The sequence below is a fragment of the Panthera pardus genome, unplaced genomic scaffold, assembly GCF_024362965.1.
Source record: "Panthera pardus isolate Hobbes unplaced genomic scaffold, ASM2436296v1 HiC_scaffold_1, whole genome shotgun sequence".
NCBI classification, from domain to species: Eukaryota; Metazoa; Chordata; class Mammalia; order Carnivora; family Felidae; genus Panthera; species Panthera pardus.
This window is the reverse complement of record NW_026526654.1, coordinates 75,728,695-75,753,776: the sequence shown is the minus strand read 5'-3', so window position 1 is coordinate 75,753,776 and position 25,082 is coordinate 75,728,695. Positions and strand designations below refer to the sequence as shown.

General features: G+C 41.1%; 2 protein-coding genes across 8 annotated transcripts; both read left to right on the top strand.

Moving 5' to 3' along the window:
• The first annotated feature begins 479 nt into the window (after nucleotides 1–479).
• LOC128772492 (uncharacterized) lies at nucleotides 480–22,272 on the top strand. 7 transcript variants are annotated; one of them, XM_019447748.2, is made up of 4 exons: nucleotides 480–1,613; nucleotides 3,241–3,330; nucleotides 3,422–3,479; nucleotides 22,152–22,202. In XM_019447748.2, exons 1-2 carry the CDS (start codon nucleotides 967–969, stop codon nucleotides 3,296–3,298), a joined length of 705 nt encoding a protein of 234 aa, XP_019303293.2. In that variant the 5' UTR covers nucleotides 480–966; the 3' UTR covers nucleotides 3,299–3,330; nucleotides 3,422–3,479; nucleotides 22,152–22,202. The 7 variants fall into 7 exon arrangements, with proteins under 7 accessions (XP_019303293.2, XP_019303292.2, XP_053756171.1 ...); XM_019447747.2 differs by having other exon boundaries at nucleotides 3,418–3,479; nucleotides 22,152–22,190; XM_053900196.1 differs by lacking the exons at nucleotides 3,241–3,330; nucleotides 22,152–22,202 and adding an exon at nucleotides 12,491–12,733 and having other exon boundaries at nucleotides 482–1,613.
• SERTM1 (serine rich and transmembrane domain containing 1) lies at nucleotides 22,223–25,082 on the top strand. Its single transcript, XM_053900205.1, has one exon. It carries the CDS (start codon nucleotides 22,345–22,347, stop codon nucleotides 22,666–22,668), a length of 324 nt encoding a protein of 107 aa, XP_053756180.1. The 5' UTR covers nucleotides 22,223–22,344; the 3' UTR covers nucleotides 22,669–25,082.

The window sequence follows — 25,082 nt, the reverse complement described above, 5'->3', positions numbered from 1 at the left end:
TTATGATGAGGTTACGTAAAAAAATCTAAGGTAGAACACTGAAGGATATAGATGGATGTGACAAAACTCATGGGAGTGGCATGTGAATGGGTCAAATTTAGAATGCAAACAGAAGTGTGTTGGGAGAGAATCTGAATCTCTGAATTCAGAGAATCTCTGAATCTGCCCTCTTTTCCATACAGCTCATTGCACTGCCCTGCATTTTACATGATACGAAAGATTCACAGAGAAAAGATGAACACAAACTCACAATTCCCCTGGAGAAGGAAGAGGGAGCAATAGAGCCTCTGCCCACTTACCAAGGGGGCCTCAGAATCTGTCCCTACCTAGAGAACCAGTGCACATGGGCACAGCCAACATAATCCCAGGAGAAGGGCACTGGTAAGTAGGAGTAGTTGTGCACGTGTAAATGGTCACTGAGACGTGTGCATCATCCTTCTATACTGATTTGCATGATTCATTTTCCTAGCCATAGTTGGACCCCGCTCAGGGTGAGTGCAGCAGGACAGGAGGGAGCAGGGACTGGAGGAAACGGAGCCATACCTTCACAGGGGCTCGGCCCTTCACCAGGCAAATAAGTCAGAGCCAACTGGATTGTTGAATTGTCAGAGCAGAAGAGACCGCAGACATCTTAAATGATCAGTTGAAGTAAGTTTTACAGTAAAAACAAAAAACAAACAAACAAAAAACAGGCATCCAGAGTCTTTAAGTGAAGATCACGAGGCTGATTGGTAACCGAAGTTCGTCTTGTCATTGAAAGGCTCCCTCCCTTCCCAGAGTTCTTTTAAGGTCTATGACCCTCTCTAAGCCAGTTACCCCGTAGGGACTTTTACGGTTGCCGGTTTCCCAGGCAGTGATGGAGACTGCGATCCCGTTCATTTCATCTGATGGTCTGGCAGAGGATTCAGAGGGGAAAGAAGAGAAAAGCACGGAAGGAGAGACGCGTGAGGCGAAGCCCGACACAGGATGGGGCAAAGTCCTCATGCTGCTCAGAGCTGGGCTTGCTGCGATCGACCGACCGGGGCTCGTGGTTTGGAGTGGGGGCTGCGCGGGACTCATAATAGATGTTTAAGTAAGAAACTTGGCAGGAAGCAGATGCTTTCACCTGCTGAGAAGTTCCTGAGCCCCCCAAAGAAACTGCACCCCCATAACTCCCCCCCCCACACACACAAAGTTAAGGGCACCACACCTGCCTTCCCCAGATGGGGCTCCCTGTGCGAACGCCTCCTCGTCCTCCAGGATTTTCCAGCGCGGGCTCAAGCTCCTCCCTCGGCGGAGCGGGGCTGCTGTCCTCCAGCCAAGCGCCAGCCAGAGCAGCGGCTGGGGGGCGGCGGGGAGTGGGCCCCGCTCGCAGCCATTGGCTGTGCGGGCCGCAGGGGCGGAGGGAGACCCGCGGTCCCGCCGACTCGGCGGCCCCGGCTTCACTCCAGCTGCGCCCGCCGCCTGCCCGTGCGCTCCGGCAGCTCACCGCACGCTGCGCCTGACTTCCCCGCGGACGGCTTCGCGGGCGCGGATCGCAGAGACCCGGGGGCCTGCGAGGAGCTTGGCGCCGCCCTAGTCCCACCCGGGGTGCCGGAGCGCGGCCGGGGAGGTCGGAGCGTCCCGACCCGCAGGTCAGTGACAGGCTCCCGACGCCGCCCGCGCGCGGAGGCAGAGGAGTGGGGAGCCGGGGACGCGCGGGGTGCCGAGCGCCGGAGGAGGGCTCGCCCTCGGCGGGGAGCGCCCCGACTCCTCGCGTGGGGCGGCCTCGAGTTGCGGAGCTTCCACTCCCTCCGGAGCCGCCTCCCAGACTCTCCCCGGCTCCCGGAGGTTTGGCTCCTTCTCTGGACACCCCGAATCCATCCCATTTGTGGCTAGCCGTGTCCTTTGCGGCCCCCAGCAACCTCCGCAGGTCGGAGGTTCCAGATTCTCGGGATGACCTCCCTGGGCGACGGAATGCCCGTGGCCCCGGGAGCACCCGCTTTTGTCCCGGACCCAGAGAGCCGGGAGGACCTGCCCCCGCGTCCGCTGCTGCACAGATTGACTCCTCTGTGCAAGTGTAGACAGTTCTACACTTTGCAGAACGTGTTTCTAGGTGCATTGTTTGCTTTTGCCTTTGTGGTTCGTGCGGTCACCTCTCCGGATTTCCAGGGTCATCCGGCCATTCCTCTACTCGCCACGCGCACACTGCCCGCTTTGCATCTTCCTGTGTTTGCGGGAGTCTTTTCACCCATCTTAGGTGGCTTCAAATCCGGGGAAGTTTTACCTGGTGCTGAACACTTGCGTTCCCCAGCGGTGGCTTCCGAGTTCCCGAAGAAGCCAGCCGCGCCAGCTACTTTCCCCTTTTCCCGGGTCTGAGGAGATGCTGGAATCCCGTGTTTCCCTGTCGAGGTGCGTGGATTACGGACAAATGACATCCTAGATGATTTAGGAGAGAGGTGTGTGATGTGCCCCACTCCGGGTAGCAGAAGGATGCGTTCATTCACAGAAGCATCTTGTTGAGGACCAGGTTTGTGGCTGTACCTGCGCGCTTTCTGCCGCTGCTTGCCTGCGGCCCGCCAGGCTTGGGTTGGTGTCAGACTCCGGGGGCAGGGTCTGTTTCCTAACCTCCTTCAGGTCCTCTGCCTGTTAAATTTCCTTCGTTATTTATTTACTTATTTATTTATTTTACTGAAGTGTGTAAGTACTTAGGTGGTTCTTTGTGGTGGATAATAGGATCCTATGGTTCTGGACATTCTCAAAGCCTTTTGGTCCAGTCCACGCTGTAGGTGCAAAGGGCGAAACCCGCAACGATTACGCCCTGGGGCCAACCCCAGGGACCACTCCTCAAGATGTTTCTTCTCTGGAGCTTTTTGCTTTACATTTTCTAGATTCGTTGTCAGACAACAGCCGATCAACAGAAAAAAAGCAAGATAAGTGATAGCGTTTTCTTAAACGGTTTACCTCCTAATGCAGTCTTGATGCCCAGTGCATCCCCCTTAAAAAGAAAGGTATTTAATTAGCTTAAAGTATGCAACTAGTCTGTTTTAGCTTATTTGTACTCTAGCTCCTACAGATTCTTAAATCTATTTCGTGACTAAAATGCTTCATTTCGCTAAGTACAGAGGCGTCTTGTCCCCCTACCCCCACCATCCCACATGTACACAGCACCGCACCTAGTTATAATCAGCACCTAGTTGATCCCTTGATGCACATCGCTCTTTGAAGTGTGTATTAGTGAGTCCAGCTCGTAACCAAGTTGCACTGCCACCACTCCCACAGGGCACGTCCTTCGAATGCTGGGCACTGTGGGGATGGAGAGCCATCTGCCAGCCTCTGAACATTCTGGGAATATGGAGCTCCAGAAAATGGGTGGGGTATTCCATTTCTGTGTTTTGATTTTGAGGCTTATTACTTCTTTGGGTTATGTATTTATTATTTTTGATTCTTCTACATAAGGCAGAGTGCTCTGAAGAGCTCCACACTTGCTCATGGTTCTCATTAAAGAAGATTCATGTAAGGTAAGATACATTCCATTTTCCCTGCTGTTAGTGCAATTCAACAGATTTCATTTGATGTCTGTGATGTGCAAAAGCTTGTCAGGGGTTAAGAGATAAATAATGGTGTGATGACATATGGCATCGAATCCATAAGAGGGTTTATTTGCAGGTTTCCTAGGACTTTTTTTTAATGAGGGCAGATGAAGGATGGCAGTTGATTGGTAAGAATGATTAACCATACTAATCATTAAGTAATGTGGAGTCATACATTTATTCTTTTTAAGTTTATTTATTTATTTTGAGAGAGAGAGAGAGAGCACACACATGCACACAAATGGGTAGGGGCAGAGAGAGAATCCCAAGCAGGCTCCGCACTCAGTGCCGAGCCCGACATGGGGCTCAAACTCATGAACCATGAGGTCATGACTGGAGCCAAAATCAAGAGTTGGACGCTTAACTGACTGAGCCACCCAGAAGCCCCCATTTTTTCTAAGAATGAAAGATTAACCCATCACAAGCAAAACTCTCTGATTTGGCCTCTATGTAGATCTATGTCAGCCCATTTGATAATATCCCTTCTTCTCTAGGCTTGCTCTTCTCCTTGCACTTGTATTTTAATATCTTTTTCTTTCTTTTTTTTTAAGTTGTAGACTTTAAGCATTTTTATATTTAATTTGTTATTAGGGAGAAGCAAAACTTATAATTGAGTTTTTTTATTCTGCTCCTTTGAGTTTTTAAAATAGTAATTTAAGAACCTGGAAAACTATATTCCTAAAAGTCCCTTGACATCAGGTACTGTGTAGGTCCCACTTGCCTGGCTCTTAGCACTGATGAGCCATTCAGTAAACGTCTGCTAAATGAAACCAGAACCCAAGAAAGTAGTGTTGCAGAAGAATGCCATTTTCTTCAAGTAGCCATGTGTGGAGCATATTATATTATTATATTACTATGTCAATATAAAGCATCACGGGCTTAACTTTTATTATTGTTATTATTCCTAGTGACAGCTAAAAAAATAATAAAGCCTTTAACTTAATTAATGGAATAGGGAACATAACAAAGAAGCAGCTCAAACTAAGTGCATGAGTTGGCAAGATTCCTTTTAGCTAACGGATGTACCTAGAGAAATCAAGCCAGAGACATAGGTGCAGAAGTCCGTGATATGTACACATGTGGACCAGCCTTTGATTTCGAACTCAGGAAGTCTATCTATGCATTCACTGACCATGTCAGATCTAGGACAGCAGGCTGATGAGCCAAGTTCTGGGAGCCCTTCAGTTCTGATTGTGTTTTGTGGCAGGTGTGCCTATGGTATATAGTGTTCGGAGTTACTCAGTCTCAAGACACAGTATGCCTCCTTCAGGAGTTCCTATGTATACGATCCATGCTCATGTTCACATTTGGAACCAGAAAGTAATCACTGTTTAGTCTAATAAGTTTTTTGGCAACAACAAAAACCATTAAAAAAATGGAGATTCTGAATAGTCAAGTAGCCATATACAATGTAATAGTATCTCTAAGCATGAAATGGCACAATCCAACCAAAACAGTGCCAATATTTCAAAGCTCTGAATTTATATCAGGAACAGGATAGACTGCCATTAGTATTTCCTGAATTCCTAATTTTTAAATTCTCACCTATTAAGTTATATTAAAATGGGAAATCAGTGGGCCCAGATTTGTAATTTACATTATGGGCTTGATTGTTGACCCTGTTGATGTTGTTGATATTTTTGACTGTTTGATAGTGTTATAGACAGTAGTGAATGGGTATGGAAATTATAAGCCTGTAATACTTGCTAAACAGGGTAACTTAAAGTAAAATACCTGTGTATAATTTTTGATGTGAAACAAAAGGATAGGTGGCTGTTAGATCCTGTGTCAAATTCAGAAAGACACGAAGATGATTTATTCCAAGGTTAAAACACCAAGACAATTCATTCAACATATAAATTTGCTCCTCAGGGAAAGCCAAAATAGCAGCTTTCCTGATTAATTTGCCACAGTGGTCTGATACTGATTAGAAGTGCCTGGTAATTTATTAACTATTGCCCATTAAACCAGTTTGGTTCTTAATCACTTTCAATTTCCCCTGTGACCAGGATTCTAGCAGAGGGATCCACTCTTTTCTTTTCTTAAATAAAACATTCACGGTATCCCATAAAATGCAACTGTAATACAAAGAGCAGTTAAGCCCTAATGGGCAGATTGACTTATTTGTCTCAGCCTGAGAGTCTTAAACTTTGAAAGGAAAGGTACAAGTGAACCATTTCAAAGGTTTGTGTTAAGTATATGCAGTACAAAAAGGAATAGGAGGAGGAGGAGTGGGGTGGGGGAGGGAAAAAGGAGGGGGAGGAGAAAGAGTTCTGGGCTTAAAAGCCAGTTGCCTTTTCACTGCATATGCTATCATTAAATTTTATTTCTATTTTTCTAATGAAAACACCTTTATTGGTTTTTTGCTGATTATAAAACAATATATTTCTGTGTACCAAAATTCACATACATGCACAAAATAGGATGTAACCAAACATACCCATATTACCTGCTAACAAGAAATGTTAATAACTTGGTGCATAATCTCTTGTTTAGTTTAGTTTACTTTTGCATGCCTCTAATATTGTGTAGCAGTGCTAGTAGTTCTTATTTTGTGAAAATGGAATCACACTATGCACTATTCTGAAGCTTACTTTTTGACTTAGGCATACGCGTCCAGCATCTTTCCAGGTTAGAAAATGTAGTCCTTTTTATTATATCAGAGTCCTCCATTGCATGATTCTAACATCATTTATTTAACCAATCCTTGACTCACAGACATCATGGTAGCTGCAGTGTTTAGCTACGGAATACATCTTTGTGCGCGCACCTTTTAAATTTGTCTAACTTTATCCCATGGGGTAAATTCTCAGAATGTATTATTTATATTGTTAGCCTACAATGCCGTACATTTTTGGATGAAATGGGAAGCACTCAAATAATTCATCTGATAAGCCTGGCACATTTTCTGCCCTTAAAAAAAAAACATTCTGGAGCATCTGGGTGGTTCAGGCAGTTAAGCATCCGACTTCGGCTCAGGTCATGATCTCACAGTTCATGGGTTCGAGCCCCACTTCAGGCTGTGTGCTGACAGCTTAGAGCCTGGAGTCTGTTTCCAATTCTGTGTCTCCCTCTCTCTCTGCCCTTCCCCCATCTCTCTCTCTCTCTCTCCACTAAATAAACATTAACAAAAATTTATAAAAAAACAAAAACATTTTTATTGATTTTTATTGATGTTTGACATTCATATAAAGGAGCACTCAATGTGAGTATTCATGTGCTCAACACACCCATGTAAATAGAACCCAGGTTAAAAAATATATATTTACTAATACTCTCCTTGATGACCTTCATATACCTTGGTAGCCTGTCATTCTAACAATTCCTCATGAGAAAGTCCTTAGTGAGCTTGTTGACCTCGATTTCCATGAGTCAAGTGCAAGGTTAAGGGCACACTTTTACAATGACAGTGGAATATTGACAGATTCTCAGACCTTCAAAAGGACTACTTGGCAACAAAGTTGGTCTGGTTCACTGAAATGAGTTTCCAAGATCTTTCCTTCTGTCTCCTGTCTAGTATCCTTATCATTTTTGGTCTCAGATTTGGACCTTCATGGCATATATTTTGATTCAAATGATGAATTAACCTCTGAATGACAAAGGAAACCGAGTAACATGTTTTTCACCTAATTTCTTCTTGTTGGCTGCCCAACTCAGCTCTGAGTATAGAGTGGATTTGGAACCAGGAAAGGATCCTAGGCTCCTAATTTGTGGTTTCAGCCACTGGCTATCTCCTTCCACCATCCTTTTCCAGAAGGTATATGAACAATGACCTTCAAATTTTAATTTACTTAACTTTGGAGACCTTGGCTTCCTGATTTATAAGTACTTCTAGTTACCCAATTCTATGAATAATGTTTTCCTTTTGTGGTTGCTTATTTACTTTTTGTTTTGGTATTGTTTGATTTTCTGAATAGAGGAAAATTAATATTAAGAGAGATCACAGGGAAAGAAAGAATAACTTAATATATGATAAATGACTTAAGTCAGTTCCAGAATGAATGAAAAGAAAAAAAAATTTGCTTCTTTTCTGCTCATGTGTTTTCATTCTTTTTGTTATTTTTCCAAGAAGCTGAGGTCTGGATTAGGGTGTTAGCACAATACCGCTTAGGATATCACTGCTCACATCACCATGACTATGATCCAGATGGAATGGTATTCAGAGTATAGTCCATGCATCAGTGCCAGCCCTTGAATCGTTACTCACTCACCATGATATATGGGACTTGAGCCAGAATATAAGGCACTAGTATACTTTTTAGTTTAGCTTTCTCCCTCCCTCCCTTCCAACCTCCCTCCCTCCCTCCTTCCCTCCTTCCTTCCTTCCTCCCTCCCTCCCTCCGTCCTTCCTTCATTCCTTCCCTCCCTCCTTCCCTCCTTCCTTCCTCCCTCCCTCCCTCCCTCCGTCCTTCCTTCCTTCCTTCTCTCCCTCCCTTCCTCCCTCCCTCCCTCCCTCCCTCCTTCCTTCCTTCCTTCCCTCCCTCCCTCCTCCCTCCCTCCCTCCTTCCTTCCTTCCTTCCTTCCTTCCTTCCTTCCTTCCCTCCCTCCCTCCCTCCCTCCCTTCCTCCCTCCTTCCCTCCCTCCCTCCCTCCTTCCTTCCTTCCTCCCTCTGTCTGTCTGTCTTCTTTCTGTAGTAAGACATTTTGGATGCTGGAAGCAGTGCTTTACAAGTTCCTCATTTCACAAGGACTCGTAGCCCACATATTCCTGACAGAGGCAAGTGGCTACTTTAAGTAGCAATGATCTCCAGTGTGGGGCTTTGTAGTTAAATTGAGAAATTTATAAAACTGTAAACATTTTCCATTTCTGTGCTGATTTTCTGTTGAATTTTGTTTTGCTCTGTTTTGGCTTTTAGGTTCTTTTGGTGAGGGGAGAGGTGAGCTAATTCTTGAGGTAGAGTGACTAACAGAGTACCACGGCATATGATGTTCCTGAATGAAGTAAATTAAAATTGTCTTCCTCTGTGATGATTGGAAAGTGGGTATTGTCCTTGATCCTGTTTGTCTCCACAGATGAATACAGTGCCAAGCGTTGTGATTGTAAGGGACTTAGTAATTTTCAAAGGATGGGATTATCATGAAGTTTAACTGAAAGAACATTTTAAATTAAAAACAATGTGTTCTATTTTATATCCAGTCAGGTCTTCACTGACTCACTATGGTAAACTCTCATGATTTTCATTGTGCTCTTCAAAATACATTTGTTACAATCCCTGATCTATGTTCACAGTAATGAATTTCAATATTTACAGCAGATTCCTACATCCTTTCCTTGGTTATCCTGGTGGATACTTGATTAAATAAAATTTTTGTTGACACAATTGCTTGATAAAAAGTATGCTCAGAGTTTGCTCTAGAACTTGAAACTATAAATTGTATTGCCATAACTAAAATAGTTATAAAATTTAGGGTGTGTTCCACATTATTCTTTACTATTGAGTACTTATCCTTTGAGTAATTGATATGATTTTATACAAAATCATTCATTCATTCAGTAAATATTATTGCACATCCAAAAAATAGAACAAATATGGAATACCTCTTCAAGAAGCTTCCAGTTTCTTCATTCCCTTACTCTTTTATTCACGCAACCATCCTACAAATGCTTATTGAATATCTTTATACAAGACACTGTGCTGGTTCATGGTTATAAAGATTAGTGAAATGGTATCCTCTATTTATGAGTTCATAGTCTATCAAAGTTGTAGAGAAACAGGTAAACAAATATAATAAGTATAATAAAATGTGAGAAATGCCAGTGTGAAAAGGTATAGATATAATCATGAGAATGCAGAGAAAGGAGCCAGAAATTTGCGTAGAGAAAGTAGGTGGGGATTTATATTATGAGTGAATAACTAGATGAGACAGGAGGGAAGGCTTGAATAGAGTCCTGAAGAATGAACAAATTGGATTTTGGGTGGAGTTAGGGAGAAGACATATATAAATATAAGGATTAAACATATATGCTTTTTAAAAAATGTGGGAAATCAAGAACAGTTTGATATGCTTGAACCACCAATCTTCGGAACAATGGGAAAAATGAGGCTGGAAAAGTAGCAGGTAGCCTGATAAAAAGGAACATATAATATAGCACAGGTAATATAGGAAAGGTCTTTTAGATTTGTTACTCAAGATGGTCACTATAAAAATTGTATATGCAATAGACTCATGCATATAATAGTAATATTTTATCACCTTCCTGTACATAGTTAACAAGTATTTGTTGAATGAATAAATGAATGCACCAGAAAATATAGTTTTTCTTAACCAAAGGCAATACCACTGTCCCATTACTTGTATAATGAATTGTTTTTTCCCATTAGAAGTAATGAGTTAGTCTTAATATCTTTACTATCTCTTACATGTTCCCACTTTAAACCCTTTGTGCATACTGAAGTTATAGCTGGTCAGGACTATCCTTACACGGTAGCACCTGATCATGTTCCAGATTATTAGGGAATATGTTTTTGGCCACACCAGTAGCTAATTCTCATCCCTTTAAGCCTCACTCTTGCATGAAATTAAAGTTCACCAAAACATCCTCTACAATCTTCTTGCTCACCACTGCCAGGAGGGGGTTTTAACATATTACATAGACAATTCATGCAACTCTAAGTTATACTCAGAATTTGGCTTCTTTAATTTCTTGAATACCAAGCATAACCTCTGCTGTCATAGTATAATAAGACCTTACATCAGTCAGTAGAAGGTAGATAATGGCTTACAACAACAAGTGCCAAGGGACACCTGGGTGGCTCAGGAGGTTAAGCATCCGACTCCTGGTTTCGGCTCAGCTCATGATCTCATAGTTCCGTTGAGTTTGAGCCCCACCTTGGGCTCTGTGCTGGCAGGGCAGAGCCTGCTTGGGATTCTCCCTCTCTCTCTCTGCCCCTCCCAACTTGTACTGTCTCTGTCTCTCTCAAAATAAATAAATAAACTTAAACAATTTTAACAGAAACACACACAAAAAAACAAGTGCATTCGTCATTAACACTAAGTATTGATAAGGCCAGCAAGGGTGGCGGTCCTCACCCAGCTCACCCCGGGACAGAAGCTGTCCTGCACTTAAAGAGTTACTGCAGCAAAGGGAAGGGATGTGGCAAATCTCACATGGGCCTTACATTTTCTACCTAGAAGTGACACGTCACTTTTTCCAGATTCTGTTGGCCAAAACAAGTCATCTGGCCACCCTAAATTCAGAGGGGATGGGAACATGCAATCCTACAACATGTCTGGAAGGAGAAAGGAACAGCAGAAACACATGAACAGCATGAATGACCACAAGTCTTGAAATTATCCCTCTTTTACCCTCAGGCTCCCTGGAGAGAAGGAAGGTAGTGAATATAGAGCACTTGGAGACACAGGGATACAGATTTGAATTCCAGCCCTGCCTCTAAGTGGCTGGGTGATCTTGGGCAAGCTTTTAAATTCTCTGATCCTTAATTTTCTCATCCGTTAAAGAAAGGTGAGGAGCGATAATGACTACCTTAAAGAGCTGTGAAGATGAGAGAAAATACACATGCACAATGCCTGTGTACACATGAACACACATACAAAATTAGTATATGCTTTTATTTAATAAATCCTGGCTGCTATCATTGATATTCTTACTGCTGTTTTCCTAAACTGGCATGCTGGACATTCTTTCCCCTACATAACATCCTGGGTATACCTTCTTCTGCCTATCATATCCTGGAGCCATATATATTCCCATTCTACAATTACTAGGGTATGCTCCCCCCACTCTCTTTCTCTCCCCTCTACCTCCTCTACTCTTCTGACACGATTTGCCCCCTACATTCCAGCGCACACCATTGAAATAAAAGAGAACTAAGACTAGATATAAGACTAGTGAGGGGCGTCTGGGTGGCTCAGCCAGTTAAGTGTCCGACTCTTTTAGCTCACGTCATGATCTCATGAAGCCCCATGTCAGGCTCTGGGCTCACAGCGAGGAGCCTGCTTGGGATTCTTACTTTCCGCCCCACCCCCACCCCCCACCTCTGTCTGCCCCTCTGCTGCTTGCTTGCATGGTCTCTCTCTCTCAAAATAAATAAATAAACATGAAAAAAAAAAATAGTAGTGAGTGAAGTGTGGACATGTGCTTCTGACCAAAGCTATTCCTACAACTGAATAAAACACATAGAGCCCACAACCTTAAAAGTAGATAGCCCCACCCTGATAAAGGAAAAAGTCAGTTAAATCTCATATAAGAGATACTCATGGTTCCCTTAAATAAAACAATATTTCTTTATATTTTTAAAAGAATATATAACTATTGTGGTGGTCTTTTTTCTCCAAGTAATTCCTAATTATTTTTCAATTTCACCTCTTATGTTTTTAAGTTAAAAACACATTCTGGGAGAATTTGAGCCTACACTTGTTTATTGCTTCCCTATTGTCTTTGACAGATTCTTGAGTCGTTATCTAAAATGACAACAGGCTGCTAAGGACTTGATTTCCTCCTACACTTGATAGCCTGCCATATCATTTTGTTCCATGTTACAAGGAACATGTAGACATTCTCTTTGTTAGCCAGACTTTTGAGTTCACTGTACTGCCTGAGATAGAGACAGACAGACAGACAGAAAACGAGGGAGATAGAGAGCATTAAGGCAAGCACTGCTGTTTGGTCCACACCAAGGATTAGGAGGACCACAGGAAGTCCCACGTGGGAATACGCTTTCCTCATGAGGACACAATGTCCTCTTTTCTGTCCCCTGCCCTCCCTGGTGTACCTGAAAATCCTGGTAGATGAGTAATTTCAGAGCCATAAGAGAGCACTTTGTCTCCTTATAGTGGTGTTTTATGTAACCCCTGTCTAAAATCTGACTCATCTCATACTCATCATTTTAGGGTACTTACCTATATTCACAGTCATATGATTGCTGATGACTGGCAAAAAGCACTATTAATATCAGTGCCCTCTTTTTTCATTTGTAGCCGCATTTTGCAGTGACGATTGATGATTTAATCAATCATGCCTATGTAGTGAAGCCTCCATGAAAACCCAGAAAGACAGGGTTCAGGGAGCATCCGGGCCGCCGTGCTGGGACGTGCTGGGAGAGGGGATCACTCGGCATGGAAGCTCTGTGCCCTTTCCCCATACCTTGCTCTATGCATCACCTGCTGCTGTCTGGTTGTTTCTGAGTTATATCCTTTTACAATAAACTGGTAACCTAATAAGTAAAATGTTTCTCTGAGTTCAGTGAACTGCTCTAGAAAATTAATTGAAGCTGAGGAGGGGGGCTTGGGAACCTCTGATTTATCACCATTCAGAAACACATGTAACAACCTGGGGCTTAGGACTGGTGTCAGAAATGTCTATATTGCAGACGAGGGTGTCGTAGGATTGAACCCTCAACCGGTGAAATCTGATACTATCTCCCGATAGTGTCGTCGGAATTGGGTTGAATTATAGGACACTCCGCCAGTATTCCTAGAATTGCTTGTTGGTGTGGAGAACAGCTCCCCAGTTCTGCCTCACACACTGGAATTGGTACCAGATCCTATTTAACCTGAAACTAATATAATGTTATATGTCAATTACATCTCAATAAAAAAAACCCAAAACACCAACTATTCTTTCTTGACTCAAGATGCCTCCAGAGTCCCTGATATCTTTGGGTATTTAAATTGTAGGAGAGATGTCTGGCTGCTTCTGAAGATGACTGATGATGTAAGACAAACCATTGGATTTCATGATTCTGGAGGTCCAGATTGAGATTCAGACCAGTGGGTGATGGCAGGAGTGAAGTTAGGAATAAGGCTGGCTGGCAAGTCACCATTCCTAGTGTTTAGACAGCATCTCCCACCACCATGAATCCAGTTTCTCCGGCATATCAAACTTCCTCTAACGCTTCACCTCCAGTAACCATGGATTAGTGGGCATAATGAGCTGATGGTAGCAGCAAATATGTGAGGTTTTTCCAATGCCATTTGAAAGATTCCTTTGAAGAATCAGGCTTCTATCATTGCATATTTTTAAAAGCTCCTAACATTTTAGCTCACTTACAAATATCCTACCAAGCCTATTTTCATTAATAGCTTTGGGGACAAGTCATTTTTCCCCACAACTTGTATGTTGAGAAATTCCAAATCTACTGAAAAGTTGCAAGGATAATAACCATGCACACCTATAGATTGTTTAACTATAGACTTTAACTAGACTAAACCAATTGTGAACATTTTGACATATATGCTTTATCATATTTCTTTCTGTATGTGTGTATAAGTGTGTGTGCTTGTTTTTTGGGTTGTTTTTTGTTTTGGTTTTTGGCTAAAACATTTGAGTGTTATTTGCTGATTATTAGGATACTTTTTGGCTACAAACTTTAACATGCATTTCCTAGTAACAGAACATTCTCCTATATCACTTAGGAAATTTAATATTTATATAATACAATTATCTAGTGTGCTATCTATGTTTAAATTTCCCCAGTTGTCCTCATAATGTCCTTTATAAGAAAGCCATTTTTTCTTCTAATTGGCCAAAGGATCTTGCATTGCATCCGGGAATGGATCTTGAAATCTGCTCCCTATTTCTTTTTCTGAATATTCATCTGACTCCTAAATAATGTAATATGGCCAAAACTGGCTGGATCCAAAACAGCCTGCCTAAGCTGCCAATTACTAATCATTCTTCCTAAATACCCATTTTACTGTGGAAAGCATCATCATTGACTGTCAGCCATAGAGGACCGGGAAAAATGGAGAACTTATTTAGCGAAATTCATATGTATATATTATGCTAAATACTGGGCTAATATCCAGAAGGGATGGGCAATTTACATACTATGTAATCAACTAAGGTTCTATTTGTAGTTATATTATGAGGGACAATGGCTCATTAATTCAAGTAAATGCTGTGCCTTGATTAAAAATGTCATCATGTAGAAACTCTGTGAGCTTGAGACTTAAAATGTAAGACCTAAAACATTTATATACATTTGTAATATTCAAATCTATTCTTAAGGAGTAGACTATAAAGCATCTTAGTTTAAACAAATACATGACTGTAGTTGTCATGAATAGTGGCTTGCTTAATTATTTGATAATACTCAAGTTCTTTTCAGACAACCTGTGTCATCACTTTTTTTTTTAATTGTACCTGTACATGTGATTTTATGGATAGAGGATAGCTATTAGTCTTTGGAATACTCTTATTTGCAAAACCAGAGAACTGGATATATCATATAAGTTATATTCCTCTCTTCCCTCTGCTTCAGTTATCAAGATATTTTAAGTAGAGGTGAAGTTTGGGGGTTAATTTATGGAGTGAATGAAATATTTACTACATATCCATTGTTATAAATTGAAAGTTTATGAGATGATGAAAATTTACAAGAAAGTACATATAAAACAACAGGCATTTACAGAAAGAGGCAAACCTAAAGGTCCTCATTAAACACATTAGTTTGGATGCCTATGGGAGACGGAAGGAAATGGAATGAGGAATCAAGATAAAGAGGAATCAATGAAGACAATAAGCTACAAACTGAGGAATCTACCTACTTAAAGAATTAGGCAGCAGTAGACACAAACGAAAGTACTGGTTGGGAGGGATACAGCTTCACATTTTCCCCAATTATAGTGCGTGGTCCATGGCTGCCCACTTGTGAGGAATCTGCTTAGACTTAGAGGGGACTTCATTAAATGGCTGTTGAAAAACAAACGTCCAGGCTTTTCCCTATTCCCTTACAGCAGTTTTAGAGGAACCCACAGTTCCCTGGAGCCTGAGAGAGGAGACTGGGGATACGTAGTGGTCTACATGTAAAGATTGAAAGAAAATTGTAACAATCACAAAATTAGGTTTACAAGGACAAATTTTCCCAGTGTCATACTCTATAAGGGGACTGTTACGAGAAATTCCTGATTAAACAAAAAATATATTAGAGCTAAGTTATTTTAGAGGCAGAATGACAGACCATGGAAGAGGAGAAAACACCATTCCATTCTGCTACCAGAGCATGATTTAATGAAAAATTTTTTATATATGTCCAATCTTATTAAAAATAAGTAAGGTTTTTAAGTATACTAATGGTATGATTTAACCAATTTTAGCTGCTCCAGTTCTGGTATATATGCTGCGGGAGAGTACACTAGCTGTTTTTCTTAATACACTTCTAAAATACTGGAAAAGATCAGATCCTAGTGGAGGGCGAGAACTGACCTGAAAGCCCTTACTAAAAATACTATAACATCTTGAAAGGCCAGTCTTGCTTCCTGCCTTCTTTCTTCCCACTGACTCATTTGGACATTGCCTATGATCCTCAAGTCATCATTTCTCTGGCTGTTCGCTTTTCCTTTAAATCAAGTGTTTAAGCACAGTGACCTTTCCTCCCTCTCCATAGAAGATTTTCATTGTTCTGCTGCTTCTTACTCAGCTCATGCTTCCTTCAGCCTTCAGGGTGCTACTTTTCTCATTCTGATTTGGATTAATTGTGTTAGCCTAGATGGGTCCAATATCCCCAGAGGGTAGGACCCGAGCCCTTCCTGGTCTTTTCTACACATCATAAAAGAATCATGACAATGCTATGCCTAGACCTGTCTTTGTATTTGACCTGTTTTTTAACCAGAGAATTATGCATTTAAACTATCTTATTCTAAAAGAGTGACATTCTTTTATTCTTAAGAAGCAGTGTTTTGGTCGTGAAATCTTCACATGGGATATAAATACAACAAAAATTCATTAAGAATAATACTTGGAGGGGCGCCTGTGTGGCTCCGACTTCGGTTCAGGTCATGATCTCACGTTCGTGAGATGGAGCCCCGTGTCGGGCTCTGTGCTGACAGCTCAAAGCCTGGAGCCTGCTTCGGATTCTGTGTCTCCCTCTCTCTCTGCCCCTCCCCTAATCACATTCTGTCTGTCTCTCTCTTTCAAAAATAAATAAAGATTAAAAAAAATTTAAAAAGACTACTTTGATTTCTCCAGAAAAACAGTGTTATATAAATGCAAGGGAGGTCATACTATAATTACATTTGAGGTTGTACAAGATGGATGGTCAGTCATGTGTATATTCCCTTTTGAAATACTTGCTTGTATACATGTTTTTTTTAACTTCAATCTACACCACTTTGTATATCAAGAAAGGTATATTCTGAATATTTTGTGAGTTATAATTTATGTAGATAACGATTTTTTAAAGAATTAGTACAAACAGTTCATCTAGCATAAAAGCATTCTGAGTATAATTTATTTTGTTAGGGAAATATTTTACTGGGCCTGAGAGTAATCCAGATTACCCTTACCACCAAGTCCTCACCAAGATAGAGAGAATTAGGAGACTGGTCTGGATCTAAAACAACTTAAAGACCTACCATAGAAATTGATTTTTTAAATGTTAAAAAAAATTTTTTTAGCTGATACTAAATTACTACTTTGTCATTTTAAAAATTTTCACCAAAGTACTATGAAAAAGCTCTGACTATATTCTGATCATTCATTTGAACAGTAAAGAGAACTGTTAATTTTAATTTTTTGTCTAACATTATCAGTCCAGATCCATGAATTCCAGTGTATTATTCAGAATCTTCATATTCTATATTTCTTCTCACAAGATGGTCTTCAAATTCAATATTTGATAATACATAGACTCAGTTTATTTCATCACTTGGTTTTATTTTTTATTGGGCTATGACAGGGAATCATAAACAGAATTCACATATAATTCTACCCTGCTAAGTACTATACTGACAAGAGCAGTTCTCAGACAAATATATGGATGGCTGAATCATCTTTGAATAATTATAGCACATAAGACAATAAACTTTATTTTCATTATTCCAAGACCAGGGGTAAGTATTTGCAACTGCAAGTGACAACTGACATTTAGAGAAGTGTGGGTGGGGCATATGTATGTCAGCACCAACCTTCTCTCATCTAGCATGACCTAAAAGGCCATCAGCCAAAGAGAAAGCGTTCAGAGAGAAGATAATCGTGCAAATAGTAAAGGAATGTCTCGAGGTCTCATAGAAAGCATATTGTTTTTTAAGTAGAACTAAAACCAGCTTTGCTTACGTGTGATAAGGTCCCTACTAGATTTTGGAAATGATAGTTTCTATGTGTTCTACAGAGAAAGAGATCCAATATATCATTCTGTTAATCAAATTCTACATTTGTAGACGGAAATAAGGATTTTACCATGTCATGTTAATAACTTATCAACTCTATCAAATCATTACTGATGGTTTGAGAGGATAGCCTTTTGGAGAATGACATAGCAGGACTTGCTAATGATGAAAAGCTGATTCCGACATCCTAACAGCCAGGGTACTCTTTATGTCTGCAAGGCAACAAAGCAGCTTATCCCAGTTTTCCACAATAAAAACCTTTCAAATAGTTGTTCTTCACATAGAAATGTATTGAATAAAGGTCAGAAACAAAGCAATTGCCGTGCCAGATTTGAGGCTGACTGTGGGCTGAGTTGTGGACACCATTACGTTGTAGAAGTCAAGGCATGGCGTTGGCTCCACCCATATGCAGGCCACCAGAGGTCTTGCAGTGCCTGTGTGCGCAGACTCAGAGGTGGGGGCCTGTCGGCTCTTTTTCCTTTTACCAGGCATGAAGTACACATCAGAGGGTATGCTTTTGTTCTTCTGAAACTTTACAGTTCTCATAATGACCCCATGGGAAGGAAAGCTTCCATTCTTCCAGAGGACTCACAGATGCATGGTGCTGAGTGTCCTGGAACCAGAGACCCCCCAGTCTGCCCTGTCTCTACTGTCTCTCCACCTCCCTGCCCCACTGGGCTCATGGTGACATTACACATCCACTCTTCCTCACTTAAGTAGGTGACTGCCTTTTGTAGATTCCTCCCCGGCACAGGTTTTTATTCCAAGACACAAAGGGAAAGCTGGCTGACCATGAACCAAAATATTTACACAAATCTTCATTTGTAATGTTTTGATCTAGCTGTCTCATTTCCCTTTCTCAAATATCACTTTTTGAGGATGGCTCAGAAAAAAAAAAAAAAGAACATCATAATGCCCACGTGGCTTTAGGTGCCACCCGAAATGAGAGGACATCGATGCTGCCCTGAGACAGGTCAAGGCTATGCATTTAAGATGAAGTCTCTCTCTTCTTTTCTTTAAACCTAATCCGTTTGGGAGAAATGGCCCAAGGTGCATCATCTTGAAACGTTTGTTTGATTTCATTTTCACAGTGCTACCTTTGGCCTCATTCACACAGTCACAAGGCCTGAACATGTACAACCTGCTTCATCCTGAACATTTATACACAGATTGTCAAAACATTCACCAGAGAGAAGGAAGATTCACCAAATTTTTAAAACTTGAATAAGAAAATGAGAATCAGTGCCATCAAAACTAAAACAGTCTCTAACAGTGCAAATATTCGGTGGTTTCAGAGTAGGACAGTGAAACAAAATTTGCATATCTGTCATTTAAAATTAAGAAGTATTCTGGAAATGATATTAAGTCTGAAATACTGGGAGGAAAACATTTAAAGGAGAAGGTATTTAATTGTGAAGTGTCAGACAATAACACAAACTTTCATTTGTTCATTTCTACCATTCTTCTAAGACCTCTTAGAAGATCAGATGCTCTCCCCAAATCTTCTTAGCCTCCTTTCCTGTAAACCATTTCACAGACAGTTGAGGCCCACAGGAGCCCTTTTGTCTGAAAGTGAAGATCTTCTTGATGTGAAAAGTTTCCTTGGAATATTTACAACGTAAAGAGATGCCTTTGTTTTAAAAAAGTGGTCTGGGGGCGCCTGGGTGGCGCAGTCGGTTAAGCGTCCGACTTCAGCCAGGTCACGATCTCGCGGTCTGTGAGTTCGAGCCCCGCGTCAGGCTCTGGGCTGATGGCTCGGAGCCTGGAGCCTGTTTCCGATTCTGTGTCTCCCTCTCTCTCTGCCCCTCCCCCGTTCATGCTCTGTCTCTCTCTGTCCCAAAAATAAATAAAAAACGTTGAAAAAAAAAAAAAAAATTTAAAAAAAAAAAAAAAATTTAAAAAAGTGGTCTGGCAGCCAGCTGTGAGCTTCTCCACTGAACTGCTGACACCCTAGTGACACTGTCTGTGCCTCCAGCTCACCCCCAGAAAATGACAGTGTTGGGTAGCAAAGGTGGCTTTAGAAAAATCAGCCAATTCCAGCTGAATCTATGACCTGCACGTGTCAGAACGGTAGGACCAGCCGAGACTTTGAAAGCTCTTCTAGCCGTTCTAAGCATTCAGAAGGAACTATATGTCTACTGGGACTTTACGTGGGATGGCCTTTTATAATTTTCTAAGTATGTTTATGGAAATGTTATCACATCCTAGCTCAGGACCTCTTGGTGAGGTAGGAAAGGTGAGTTTTATTGCACGAACAGGAAAATTGAAATGCCAAGAGTGAACAGCGAGCTTGCCCAGAGTAAGTGGCAGGTAGGAGCTAATGATGCAACTCTTCATCATTTTTCTCTTCCCATCACAGTTAAGAAAACTAAGAACACAGTTCAGGCATGGGGTCTAGTCCCTAGTCTGTCACTGTCTAGCTGTGTACCCTGAGTAAATCATGTCTTTGTGGCTCAGTTTCCTCATCTACAAAATGAGAATAATAATTCCTGCTCTACCAAGTAGCTGTGAGGAACACATAAACTGCTTAGTCCCCTTGTCACCCATGCTAGGAAAATAGGATGTAAAATCCTTACTACTCAAATGTCAGGAAAATTGAGACCAGATGGTATAAGGAGTGAGGATGGGCAGAAACCCCACGTCCTAGCTTATCTTTTAATGAGAGGTTTCTTTAGTCAGATCAGTTAGCTTCTTTGTCTCTCAGTTTCCTCAGCTAGATTTAGGAGGTCTTTCCAGAACACTAAGAATATTTCTTCTTATTCATTCAGCCCATAAGGTTTCCATCCTAGTTTTCTTTCCTAATGATCTTGCTGCCTCTGAGACTATTTTCCCTAAAGATGAATGGCTAGGACATTTACATAAAGAGGCAAGGGACTGTCAAATCAGTGTGACACATTTTAGTCCCCCTGTGACTCTCTCTCTCTTTTTTTAAGGATCATTAGGAGCCTGTAGCAACTTAATGGAATTAAAATCACCAAGCAAAGTATAATGAGGAGTAGGAGTCAAATTACTTTAGGAACTACTAAGACACTGTATGTGGCCTACTCAGAGGAACTCACTAAGATCATTAGCCTGCATGACACCCAGCAGGGACAATCTTCTCATAAGTGTCCCCTGCTTCCCAGGGATCATTAATGCTGCTCAGCTCTGGCCACAGTGGCCAATGTCAGACCCTCAAAGAATCAGCCACTTAATTAGATCTGGAGTACAGAAGGGAAAAGCAAGTTTTCAAGATAAAATGCAGGGGAGAGTTTAGGAAGAGGGAAAGCCAGGGGCAGAGTGGATTTTTCACATTAGCATTTCATTCTATCTGACAGGAGGAGGTTTAGAAATTTACAACAAAGGGATCTAATGCCACAGAGAGCTAGGAAGAGCCTCTTTTCTCGACTTGAAGAGTCTTCTGCCCAGAGGGATCGATGCATTCCGCGCCTCCACGTGGACTTAGCGGGCTGGAGGCCGAGGCAGAAACCACTGTGACTTTGCCAGTCATGGAGGAGAGGGTGTCTGAGACATGCTACACCCACACTCGGAGCCTGGGGAATCATGCCGTCTCCTGCTTGCTACCTGCCTGTCAGTCTGCTTTGCCTGTGTGTTCCTCACAAGGACCACGTTAGGAGCGAGAATGTGGTCAAGGGCATACTCTGCCTCCCGGCTGCCAGAAAATCATGCCTTCTCCACACTCAATAAACACACATACACACACTATCAACTCATTTTGGCCCAACCTCTACAATTCACAAAGTGCTCCCATGGCTGTTTTCTTGATAACCCAGGTGGGACAGGTGCTATACATTTTACAGATGGGAAAGTGAAGCTCCGAAAATGTAGGCAATTTGCCCAACTTCCCAAAGGTAAAAGGGAATTCGGACCTCAAACCTAAGTCTCTTGACAGCAAATCTTGTACTTTCCATCACTCAGAGGGAATCCAACCTTTTTTCTTCTAAATTAATCTGAAGTTTTTATTCAGTGCTAAAGTATGCACTAGAACGTACACAGGTAGATAGAAAAGAAATATGAAGAAATGGCCCCTCATTTCAAGGAGATGAATTTTTATAAACAAATCAGAAAATTATAAATGTTCAACAAAAAAGCAAACTTACCTGCACGGCGTAATTCTTCAAAGTCTAGTAGAGATAAATCCTGGCTGGGAAGGTGCTAGTGGGCTAGAGGTGCACAGAGTTAATTTTCTGGAGAAGAGAGGTTTGGCACTGACTTTCTGGGTCCTATTCTCAGATCATCCACTTGGAGCATCTGTTGAAATCACAGCAGATGGAACACATCAGAAATGTATTTTCCTTTTTACTTATTTTAGTTCCTTGGAGAATCCTGGTACCTGGGGTACTGCAGCGGTAAAATGAAATAAAAGTTTATTTTTATATCATCATTTGTAATATCATAAGCATTACCTGTTCCTGGAGAAGTAATTGCATTCCCTTCCCTTCTTGAAGTGAAAACTGGAAATAAGACTGAAGTGTGATATTTTGTGAATAACGCATTCAGTTGTTCTTTTTTGTTGTGTTTGTTTTTGCAGTGCCAATGGACACCTGATCCCCTGCTGCCTTTGTCTGAAATCCAAGAAGTTTCCTTGTGCTGATTTAACTGCCTGCAATCTTTCCTATCATAAAAAACAAAACAAAACAAAACAATGCTGATTCTGTCCATTTTAACCCCTGTGTGAAACTGACTTTTAACATACTTGTGCGTTCTTTGACCCTCCATGAAAGATGTCTGAACCTGGCTCTTCATCTGTATTTTCGGGTAACGTGGAGAATGGAACCTTCCTTGAGCTCTTTCCTACATCCCTGTCCACATCGGTAGACCCTTCCTCAGGCCACCTGTCAAATGTCTACATCTATGTGTCCATATTCCTTAGCCTGTTAGCGTTTCTGCTTCTGCTTTTAATCATTGCCCTCCAGAGGCTCAAAAATATCATCTCTTCCAGTTCCTCCTACCCAGAGTACCCAAGTGATGCTGGCAGTTCTTTCACCAATTTGGAAGTCTGTAGTATTTCCTCTCAAAGGTCCACTTTCTCAAACCTTTCCTCATGAAGAAAACAGAAGAATTCTTGAATGCTGCAGCAGCCTCGGTTTTCCCTTGCGGGAAGTGTCACATGAAGTAGTTGCTTCATGAAAGAAATAACCCCCTTTCTTTTCCAACCAATGAGACCTGTGTCTCCTCCTTCACCCCTAATCTCTCCTTCCAGTCATGATGCTTTCCATTTGTGAATGCAGGAGTTGATGCTGACTCAGAGAAATGTGTGCAAACCTTAAGGGGCAGAATTTCACACAAACCACCTGACCAATCCGGAGCGGACTTCTTGAGGGTGGATCAGTTCATTTCACTCTGCTGGACACCCGAGGCGGAAATCACGCGAGGCGGCCTCACAGTGGGTGCTGGATACAGACTCTTGCCCTTCATTTCCCTTACAAAACCGTGAAACCAACTGAGCTGGCAGGAACTGGCAAAATTAAGTCTGAGCTACTTAGAAGACATTTTCCATATTTAAAAGATAAAGTGGAAACATCAAATTAAAAAAAAAAGAATCAATTTAGATTTAATGTATAATATTCCTATAACCGGAGGCAAAATATGCTAAATGTTTTCACTTTAATAAATGAAAATCACATTTATTGATGAGTAAGTCACTATGGAAAAGTTTTGGAAGAGTAACTTTTAATAGCAAGACAAATATGTGTTATGATGCAGTCTGTAATGTATTTTTGCCTCTTGGTTTTTTTTTTTCTACTTATGTTATAGTCATAATACTCCTACTGTTGTAGAATTCTTTGTGATAATTGCTGTTACTAAGAGAAACACCCTAAGAGACACTAAGAAGTTTTTATTTTATAGCTATACTTTCTATTAGTGGAAATTAAGCATATGGAAAAATATTCATTTAGTTCTGTTTTCTGCAGTAATAACTCCTAGCAGTCATGTAAGCATGTTCCTTTATTCAGTTTCATAGTCTTTATAATTTTAGTGCAGAATTCTGTTAAGGCTCCCAGATGTCAGATGTTTGTTCACCCACATTAGATTGCAAAACTTAAGGGACTAAATTGCTATTTTACATATTATTATATACTCCATGAATGTGACATGTCTCTGATAATTAGTTGTTCTATGTTAACATAACACTTTGAATTAGAACCCCGGGATGTGGGTTTTTATTAGAAATTATAGACATTCAAATTGTGTAGCTGCTGAGAACTTAGTGATCCTGGGAGCCCCATACTATGTTCACCCAAACACTGAGCTTGGGGGCTTTGTCCATGAAGTGAGGCATACCTGTGAGCACAGACTTAGAAGACGGAAGAAATCAAGCTCCCCCTAAAAACAAAGCAAATAAACTACAGCTTCTTTAGAGTGAGAACTTTAATTTAATTTTAAAAATAATAAATGGCCCACAGCATAAACAATGAAATTCATCAGCCTACGGAACCCACTGCATCAACATGCCCCATCTTCCCATGGCAAGTGGATCATTTCTTGTCCAAAACATTTTCTAACCTTCAGTAGTGGAGTTTCAGTACATCCTTTAGATTGATTGTGCAGGCGACACTGTCTAGTAACTCAAATGGGATAAAGAATCCACCATTTTTACAAGGTGTATTTTTGTCATTCCAAAATGCTGAGACAGATGAGGACTGGTAATGAGGATCTGAAGGTTGTTTATTTGTTGTTGTTTTTTTCTTAAATCCATAAGCTTCACTTTAAATCAGACCACATTGAACTATTTATATGAAAAATGTTCCCAGACACCATAAGACCTGCACAGAGTTGCTGTCCTAAATGCGTAATTAGTGAAAACGTGGTTTCTGCTGCCATTTCAAGCATGGCAATGTGTTGCAGTGTTATCATGTAGTGTAAATGCTGGACTAGAAGAACTCCATTACTTTAGATCATTATCAGCTGTCTCTGAATGTGTGTGTGTGTGTGTGTGTGTGTGTGTGTGTGTGTGTGTGTGTACTAATGTATATATATTTTTTCACACGCTCCCAATTAAAAATTCTGTAAAAACTACAGGATAACAGAGGCATCTGTGTTATCACCTTTGCTTTTTTGGTTAATTTTGTGCTATTTTGGTTATTGAGGAAGAAAGGATATGGATCAAGTGATTTAAAAAAAAAATAAAGTAACAAGTTTGCCACACAATAGGATAATCTGAGTATCATCTGTTCTAAGGGTAACTTTATATCCTTTCCTTCTGAAAAAGATACAAGGGCTTCTGAAAGTAAAACTGCCTTTAAAAAAAAAATCTGCAGGTAGATCCCCCTCCCTGCTGCTGCAGTGGTTCTTGCTCTCCAGATTAAGTAGAGTATTTAAAAGCAACATTCGAAAATGTGTATTAGGACTTGTCAAGCTTGCCAAGATAACGGATTGCACAATTTGAGATGAACTTGTCCAGGAAGTTCAGAAAGGTTGGAGGACTGGTTTATAAATAAAGAAGTAGAGCCCACTGAAA

What these genes read in the sequence shown, in the direction of transcription:
- LOC128772492 (XM_019447749.2), top strand. Translation starts at nt 967, where the DNA reads ATGGGGCAAAGTCCTCATGCTGCTCAGAGCTGGGCTTGCTGCGATCGA. An exon ending in CGGAGCGTCCCGACCCGCAG is followed by an intron (nt 1,614 to 22,151) that starts GTCAGTGACAGG and finishes TTGTTTTTGCAG; the next exon opens with TGCCAATGGACACCTGATCC.
- SERTM1 (XM_053900205.1), top strand. Translation starts at nt 22,345, where the DNA reads ATGTCTGAACCTGGCTCTTCATCTGTATTTTCGGGTAACGTGGAGAAT.